This window comes from Periplaneta americana, chromosome 12 (assembly GCF_040183065.1).
Source record: "Periplaneta americana isolate PAMFEO1 chromosome 12, P.americana_PAMFEO1_priV1, whole genome shotgun sequence".
Lineage (NCBI taxonomy): Eukaryota > Metazoa > Arthropoda > Insecta > Blattodea > Blattidae > Periplaneta > Periplaneta americana.
This window is the reverse complement of record NC_091128.1, coordinates 161,061,244-161,071,186: the sequence shown is the minus strand read 5'-3', so window position 1 is coordinate 161,071,186 and position 9,943 is coordinate 161,061,244. Positions and strand designations below refer to the sequence as shown.

The 9,943-nt window shown below is 38.3% G+C and overlaps 1 protein-coding gene across 1 annotated transcript in view; it reads left to right on the top strand.

Moving 5' to 3' along the window:
- Window positions 1-6,221: 6,221 nt before the first annotated feature.
- The window catches only part of gbb (glass bottom boat), a 48,542-nt gene continuing 44,820 nt past the window's right edge, over window positions 6,222-9,943 (top strand). The window contains exon 1 of the mRNA XM_069842395.1: window positions 6,222-6,626. Within this exon, the coding sequence (XP_069698496.1) occupies window positions 6,299-6,626 (328 nt within the window). The 5' untranslated portion in view covers window positions 6,222-6,298. The remainder of the gene's footprint in view (window positions 6,627-9,943) is intronic.

Genomic DNA, 9,943 nt, shown 5'->3' with positions numbered 1-9,943 from the left:
TTGGCAGGGAGCATAGAATGCAGTTTTATTTGTGAAGTCAGGATGAGTTTCGAAATGCTGCCTAAGCTTGGCAGGGAGCATAGAATGCAGTTTTATTTGTGAAGTCAGAATGAGTTTCGAAATGCTGCCTAAGCTTGACAGGGAGCATAGAATGCAGTTTTATTTGTGAAGTCAGAATGAGTTTCGAAATGCTGCCTAAGCTTGGCAGGGAGCATAGAAATATTGGGCAAAACTTTGTTACATATCACACACTGTGGACGACGTCCATCAGCAAACTTAGTGAATCCCATATCCAAATATGAATCACAATAGTTTCGTCTTTACTTCCTTTTCTGTACCTCTACACTAGGCATCGTAAATTCTGAAGCAGGATCATGTGTAGCATATTCTGAACTCAATCCCAAAGAATTCGCACCATCTTCTTCGAAAGTAAGGTTACAGCTGTTGTTATCCTCCTTTGACTGAGCACTGGTTGATGACTGATGACTAAGGAGCGGATTCCTATGTAATTAAATATTTTTCTTGCGTGTGATAAAACACAATTAACAAAGTTAAAAATTCCGAATGTCAAGTTTCAATGTATGACTTGAGGCTTTCCCGGCGTTTGATGTAGAATAACTCTTCTCGGGTTCTCAGCCAGGTGAGTTGGAGATTAGCTTCCAAGCTTTCGACGGCTAGCTCTGCCATCTTCTTCAGGGACGAAGTGATGTGGGACCATGTCTAGCCGGTATATATGCAAAAGTAGGGCTTCCCGCTGCGGGCCAATCAGGAGCTACTTCCTAGTCCCGACCGCCAGGCGCATTCTGGTTGGTGGACACGTCAGCCAATCAGGAGCCACTTGCTGGTCCCGACTGTCTGCCGTGTGCTGGTGGTCTAAGCGTATTGATGGCAGGTTTCCATGCCGTACTCAGCTGTAGACCCCCGTCTCTGTTGAAATTATTGCCATCTAGCTGGATTTCGATGGCTTCCTTGATAACTAAGTCCCAGTAACCTGATGTCTTGTCCAAGATGGTGGTGGCGCTGAAATCTATCTTGTGGCCAGTTTCTAGGCTGTGTTGGGCTACTGCAGACTTATCAGGGTAATATAGTCTTATGCTGCGTTGGTGTTCCTTGCAGCGTTCCATAATAGTTCGTCCCGTCTGCCCGATGTAGCATTTCCCACATTCACAAGGTATTCTGTAGACACCAGGTGTCCTGAGACCAAGGTCGTCCTTAACTGGTCTCAGCAAGTTCTGGATCTTTGTGGGCGGCTTATGGATGGTTTTAATCCCGTGTTTTCTTAGCATTCTGCTAATTTTGCCCGAGATGGGGCCGTAGAACGGGATATATGCCATGCCCTTTATCTCCTCTTGTTCCTCGGCAGGTGATTTGTCCGAAAAGGCCCTTCTGAGGGCCAAGCCGATTTCCCTGTTGCCGAAGTTGTTCTGTAGGAACGTCTTACGTAGGTGACAGATCTCAGAAGGGAGACTCTCTTTGTCCGAAATCCCTCTCGCCCTGTGTAGAAGAGTCGACAGGACCGTTCGTTTCTGTGCCGGATGGTGATGGCTGTGTCCATTGAGATATAGATCGGTATGAGTCGGTTTCCTCTATACTCTGTGACCCAGTGTGCCATCTGACTTCTTGGAGATGAGAATGTCTAAGAAGGGGAGACATCCGTCTTTTTCCACCTCTTTCGTGAACTGGATGTTCGGGTGGATATTGTTCAGGTATTCTTGGAACTCTTGAAGTTTTTCTTCTCCATGAGGCCAGACGACCAAAGTGTCATCTACATAGCGGTAGAAGTGAGCTGGTTTCAGGGGCGCGTTCTCCAGGGCTCTGTGTTCGAAGTCTTCCATGTACAAATTGGCTATGGCGGGTGACAGAGGTTTCAAGTTTAAAACCCGAATTTTATTTCACATAAAAACACATATTTTCACAAAAAAATATGTAAATACATATTTTCAGGAAAACTATTATAAACACATAAATCTTGGAATTTTTTTACTTAAATAATTTTTTTACAAGAACGTTTAAATATTTTAAAACTAAATCAATTATATCACTCAGAAATACGTTATCTTTTTTTTAAGAATTCTTGGTTGCTTCGTGTTTCTATGGGCTGTGTGGTGTATCCGTAATCCATTTTTGTAATAGTATCGCCTCAAGTTCTGAGAACTGCTAGGTAGCATATCAAGTGTTATTATATGAGAATAAATTAACATGGACAAGAAGGAGAGATTTTGCAACACATACTTAAGAATGTTTATTGTTGCTGAAGATGATTTCATTCCCGCTTTGTTTGTGAAACACAACGGACAAGAGCTCCGGTATAAACATTATTTAATTTAAACAAATCTCTCGCCTCTCGCTCATGCCTATGAAGTGAGGAAATACATCTTGTTGTGATTCCCCGTTGTCAGAACATAAGCATAAGCTGCGTAGTGTAGACGTGGTGGCGTCGCTATAGGAAGCTTTTCTCCGACATTGTCAGTCAGTAGCCAGAAACATGTTTTTACATTAAGACGTGTGTATATTAGCCTCTTAAGATGCCTAAAATCAAATCGAGTTTAAGATCGCGTCTACAGCAATATGTAGATGAATTTTAAAAACATTTTTACTACCGACGGAAAAGTGTTATTTTGCCAACCATGTGGTAAATCAGTAAGTGCAGATCAGAGCTCTCAGGTAACCCAACATTGTCTGGAAACAAGCACATTGCCGCTGCTTCACGTGTGCATTCACGGCAAAACAGTGGATGTAAAAAAAATGTGTAAAGTTGCCCAAGTATTGGAGGGTGTGTCTGTAGGTGAAATTGACGGTGTAGGTGTTTGTGACATTCCTCTCTTTAAATATGCACGTCTGACGTCCTGTGATGTGGAAAGATCGTTTTCACAGTATAAGTCGTTGTTCAGAGATAATGGGCATGCATTTGTGATAGAGAATTTGGAAATGAACTTTGTTGTTCACTGAAATTCTCGGACAACTACTAGCAACTGATACTCAAGTGTGATTGGTGAGTACCTAGTAACATTTTTTTTTTCAAGCTAAGTAAGGTATTTTGTCATAGTTAAAAAATATATATATATATTTTTTTTAATTTTAGCAAATATTTTCGTGTTTTTAGCACATAAAAAATAAATATATTTAAATTTTTAGCACATAAAAATCCGCTCCATACTGATGACTATACTGGGTGTTCAGTTCAAAATGTGTCATGGCTCGCTGTATGCCGTCATGTGGCTAGCCGATGAGCCTAGAGAATTCAATCTTCCTGCACTTCCGCAGCTCAGGTGTATAATCTAAGAGGCAGAGAAGTTGGTTAGCAAGTACGGCGTTCATTCTGAAGAGTACGTGCCGATACGTACGGTAACGCCGGTAGTGGCAGGAATGTGAACTGTTTGGAAATACGTACTGTCGGGATATGGGGAGAGGGTTAAGACGATTACTTATGTATTTGTTGACATTAACTTCGACGGTCAACATGGACACGGAGCATTTGATTTGTGTTGTGGAATGTTACCGTACGCAACCGATGATAACAAATACCCTGCGTACGACTTGCCGGCGCAAAACACAGTTCGAAAGAGGTTATGGTAGCACACAGACCGTACAGACCGCCATCTGTTGCTACGACGTTCAAGTTATACCGTACACGTTCTCAAGTTCAGATTGAGGAACGCCTTAAATAATAGGCAACTTCTCTAACATATAAGCTGAAACTCGCTTCAAATCGGTGACCCAACAACAGTGACGTCATGACACACTTTGAAATGAACACCCAGTAGTAGATTTATTATTGCTGCTTCTGTCTAGCAATAAGAAATCAAACTACTTTCTGAGAAAGCACTTTTCGCTTGATGGAAGTAGCTTACGTTTTTCGCACTAGAGACTAGATGGAAGCAGAAATTTTTGTCATCCGCGGTCGGAGCCCCTGAGACTTACTTGCGGAGCCCCAAGGGCTCCGCGGAGCACACTTTGGAAACCGCTGCCCTACAGTCATTACCAGGGAACGGATTTATATGGACTAAAAATATATGAAATATGTAAATATATATGTAGTTATTTTTACCAAAATATGGAATTAAATATGGATTTTTACCAAAATATGGAATTAAATATGGACTTAAAATTATAAAAAAATGACTATGTACGTTAAATATTGGTACATTTTAATCAAACTAAACAAAAAATATAATGGACGTACCTTATCTTCCAATGTAGTTTCAACAAAACACAATTTTTATTGTCTGTTACCATAACAATAGGTTACAAACATTTCTTTCAAGTGCTGAAAAGTGAATCTTCTTCTATTGTCTCTGAGGATAGATTTATACTGACTAAAAGAGCGTTCGACGTCACAAGAAGTAACTGGTACATAATTCAATTTCACAATGTCTGCTGGGGATAAGTCCAAGTTAATCTTCACTGTTGATTCACCACTCATCACAGCAACAACCTTTTGTAGTTCTTCATATCCAGGGTTTTTTGAAAGTACAGTGTCCACCTTAGCTCTTACTGCATCTGCAACTTTACCTCTACCACGATTCAGTTGTTCCACAGTACTATTTATAATTTCAAAACTTTCAGATAGTGAAAGGTGCCTATTTTGGAGACTTTTGAGCGTTTTTATGATGCATGAAAATGTATGCTGAATGTGAGCTAAGTCATTCTTCACACTTATGTCACAGGTAACTGTTTTCGCAGTATCAATTGAGACTGCATCTTCAGAGTCCAATGCAAGGAGAACATTGTTAATAGAGTCTATATGTTCGGCATAATATTCAACTGCTTCTAGCCATGTACCCCATCTAGTTAAAATTGGCTTTGGTGGCAATGGAATTTCAGGGTACATTTCTTTCAACACGTTAACTCTACTGGGAGCTTTGAGAAATACTTTTTTCACTGATGAAATCAACAAATCTACTTTAGGGAAATTGTCTCTGACCACTTCTGCCACACGATGAAATGCATGCGCCACACAAGTAAAATGAGTCAATTTAGGATATACAACAGATAATGCTTGTCCAGCTTTGACCATATAAGAGGCAGCATCGCTAATAAAGAATAACACATTATCGTACATAATACCCTTTGGCCACAGGATACCCATAGCTTCGTTGAACAGTTTAACTATAGTTTTGTTATTGCACTTTTCTAGAACATCACAATGTAAAAGAATTCGTTCAGAATATTGTTCACTTAACAAACCGATAACTACATTACCAACAAGTCTACCTTCTTTGTCGGGAGTCTCATCAATGGAAACCCAAATTGAACTATCTTTAATTTCATCTCTTATCTTCTGTATTGTCTCATCGTAGATGGATGGAGCATACGTCTTCCTAAGTGTTGACTCATCCGGGATTGTATGTTGAGTATATTTTTCAAGGAATTCCCTGAAGACCTTATTCTTTAGTTTGTAGAGAGGAATATCAGCAGAGATGAGAGAACGGCACAGGTCGATGTTAAACTCAGATCTTACATTCGATGTTGTTGGTTGTGTTAAAAACAATTGTCTCTGCTTGGAATTTAGTTGTTTGTTGGCCTGATGTTTACTAGTTGTAATGTGTTGTTGCACCAGGAACTTTTGTGTAGATGATACTGCACACTGACACAAATTACAAAATAATATTTTATTGTCAGTTGATAAACCATCTTCTTTAAATTCTGAAATGTAACTTGTTAGTTTTGATTTTAAATTGACTGAATGACGTACTTTTGGCATATTTACCGTCTTTATAGTATGATTTACAAAACTGAACCTATGTGTACTCTGACTGGCATTTAACTGTTGAGCTGCACAACTGAAGTCTGTTAAAAATTTTAAATTAAATTAATACAGTTTTGTAACTTACTTTCCCATTGTTGATAGGACTGCTAATTTTCAAATAACTCTGATGTTAAAGGGATTACTGAACATGTGTTTAAATCTCTATTGTTGAAATGTATTTTTAAAAGTTAATGGAATTTTGTTTTGTTTTATTGTTAAACCTAATATAATATGGACTGTTTTATATGAAATATGGAAAATATATGGAAATTAACGAAAATATGTACTAAACTCTAAAATATGGAAAAATATGGAAAATAAAAGTAGGATTTTTCAACCCTACACATTGTGAAACATAAAGATAATGCAAAATATAAATTATATTAGCTTTATAAGTAAATATGTATTTACATATAAATCCTTTCCCTGGTCATTACTGACGGACAGACAGTTCCACGGCTTCCAGTTAGGTCGACCGGCCCTCGCGTCCCGAGCCCCAGTCTCACGCTCGCCCGCTGGTTGGTGCGTCCTGTCGAGTCAGTTGCTGCCATGGAGACGCGTGTGTTGTTGTTGTTGCTCGTCCCCGTGCTGGCGCACGCCGCCCTGTCGGGCCTGTACGTGGACAACGGCGTGGACCGCACCGAGATGGCGCGCTCCCTCACGCGCAGCGAGCGCCGCGAAGTGGAGCACGAGATCCTGAGCCTCCTGGGGCTCCCCAGCCGCCCTGCGCGCGCCCCGCCCAGCAGCGCTGCGCCGCAGTTCCTGCTCGACGTCTACAAATCGCTCCTGGATGCGCCCGGGGGCGACTTGAACCTCAGCGGGCGCGATCTCAACGCCATCAACGAGAGTGACGTCATCATGAGCTTCAACAGTCGCAGTGAGTCCACCCACTCCGCACTTCTCACTTCCTCTTGCTTTCTTGATTACGAAATGTCACTGATCAAACTGGCAAGCACGCAAGCGTGAGAGAGGACGATATGGTGGGCTGGTTCAGTTCTGCACAATTATCGTGTTTACGCAAATATCTTAATCTGAACTGACCAGATTTTTCATTGGTCTAAAGAGGACATTCCTAGTTGCGTACATGAAAGAAAAAATTTGTCGACATAATTATGACATTAAAAGTGCAATGATTATTGTATCTATTCAAATAACATTCTATTAATGCTTGATTATACATACATATTATATGCCTGCACTAATGAGAGGACAAAACTTTATTTTTTATTCCATATTTTTATATTTATACTAGCCGTATCCGTGCGCTCCGCTGCACCCGTTAGAAATAAATATAAAGTAATTACATAATTAAAATAGGACATTTGATCCAGGGAAGATTCGTGTTTGATAGAAGGATAAATCGTTTAATATGTTACTTAATTTAAATTGCATCCAAATAATTAAAATGCGATCATTTTGGTCCAGAGACACTCATTTGGTGCAATGACAATTCCTTTAACCTGTTTCTTAATTTTTATTACATGCAACCATAGTTTAATGAAGATTGACATCATTTAGATTTAATGTGTATATTTTATTTTACTTGTTATAGGTTTCCATTGAATTATGGTAATAACTTAATTTTAACCCTTGTTTTCTACGTATTCAGTAAATGGCGCTTGGCCCACTATGGTTCTGAACCCTTCAAATAACTTAAATTATATTATATAATATTACATATTATATTATATTATATTATATTATATTATATTATATTATATTATATTATATTATATTATATCAGAAGTTACTGTAATAACATTATAGCATTATGTCCGTCTAGAGAAACTATACTTTCCAATGGTGAAATAATAACACTAGTCTGCGATGAAATTCCTGCCTCCAAAGTTTTACTGTTTTTAGGGTATTTTTAGCATGCTAAAATCAAATTCAAAGCCACAAAGTTCCTATCACGTACCATTTTTTTGTTATTTTAATTTTCTTATAATATAGTACGACAAATTTATAGCGTAATTATTTAAACTGTAATACTTTAACATATGTAGGTTTAGTATGTTAGCATATGAAAACCAAATGTATTCAACATATTTTTAAGGTGTTTATATTGAAAACCAAGAACACGGGATGTTTCTTAGCAGATAGGGGGTGCAAACACATAAGGAAGTTAGGGGGAAAGAACGTGCAGCCTTGTCATTATTTTTATTTGTGAAAGATAGAAATGTCAGCCAGTTCTTGGTGAGAGACTGAACTCAACTCGTCTAGTTTCTCTCACATTTCATTAGTCTGCGTTTCATCTGGAAACGAAACGTAATCAGTTTGAAGCTTTATAGTGGAGTAGAATGTTGAAAGTTTTTAGTTCAGTAAGAAAGTATTTACCATGTTGCATCGAGGATGTCTAAATAATCCAGACCACTTTTGTTATATAACTTACGTAGGATATACACATTGCCTAAGCAGAGGTGTAATATTACAGATTTTGTGAAAAAGTCAGACCTTGCCTATTTTGGAATCAAACTTAGAGACCAAAGTAAAGCTTGGGCACCACACAAAGTATGTAGAGTATGCACTGAAGAACTTCGTCATTTGATCAATTGGAGAAGACCGTTGCTATCTTTTGGAGTACCTATGGTTTGGAGAGAGCAGTCGAACCATAGTAATGACTGCTACTTTTCTTCGTGTGATGTAAACATAAAATCTAATCTTTTATTCAGTTGTTCGGTCAGCCATTTTACCTGTGCCTAATGTACCAATCCCTGTGCGACCAGAAAATCTTAAACAAACATCATTCTATTGGTACTGACAACGTGAAATAGATATTAAATACTTTTTCTCCAGAGATGATAATCTTGTATATTGCAGTAATGTGAAAGAATTTATGCTAAAACTTGGACTTCCAAACTATGACCCAAGTGAATGGGGACTGTTCATTGATGCTTCCAAGCGAAGTTTAAAGGATTTCCTCCTTCATAACGGAAACATTTTTGGTTCAGTGCCCGTTGCCTATTCAGTGATCCTCAAAAAATCATACACAAATTTGCAACTGCTGTTATTGCGACTAGACTATAGCAACACACCTGGCAAGTTTGTGATGATTTCAAAGTTCTTACTATGTTGCTGGATCAACAATCTGGTTTTACCAAATTTCCATGCATTCTTTGCCTGTGGGGTAGTAGGGCACGAGTTGATCACTGGACTATGAAAGACTGGCCACCTCGACAAAATATGGAAGTCGGTTGTAAGAATATTGTGCGCCAAAGCCTTGTGAGTTCTTCTAAAGTTGTGCTGCCATCTGTCCACATCAAGCTTGGCTTAATGAAACAGCTTGCAAAAGCTTTAAATAAGGAAGGAGGCTGTATTAAGTACATATGTGAGAAATTTCCACTACTATCTGAAGCAAATTGAAAGAAGATATATATTTAATGGTCCTGACGTAAGAAAACATGTCTGGTGCTGCATTTAAAACAGTATGGATGAAAAGGAGAAATCAGCATGGATGTTTTGTGAAGTTGTTTTAAAATTTCTTGGCAACAAGGATCCTAATTACCGAAACATTGTGGCTAACATGCTTGAAGCATACATGGAATTTCGTTGTAACATGAGTATCAAAATTTTCTATTTTCTCAGCTAGATTATTTCGCCGAAAATCTAGGCTTTTTCAGCTAAGAGTAAGATGAACGATTTCACAAGGATCTGCAAGAGTTCGAAAGAAGGTACCAGGTACGCGGGAGCATCAGTATGCTTGGTGATTATTGTTGGATGTTAAAGCGTGAAATACCTGAAGAGAAACATAAAAGAAAGAGGAACAGAAGGACTTTCTCAACTAAGAAGCAAGTGGTGTAATTTTTTGTGTGATACATTGTGCTAATTTATACATCCAATAGTGAAGTAAACAAGACAAAACAAAGCAAAAACACTCTAGTGACATGTATGAACAACCATACACATAATTTCAGCATGTTGTGTCTTTTAAATATTGTTTTTGAATTTGAAATAAAAAAGTAAAATGAAAAGGTTTGTGATGAAATTCACATAATTATAAAATACATGTAAAGTGATTTTGCAAACAAATCTGATGTGATAGAAGCAAACGGATTGAAAATTCGGATTCAGCACATCGACATTATATAAAATCACATTACTTAGTTTAGGCAACAAACACAAAGTTGAAATTCGCAGGCTAGTGTAATTAATTATACAAATTGGTTAATTTAGCTTCCGATATTACTTCATACA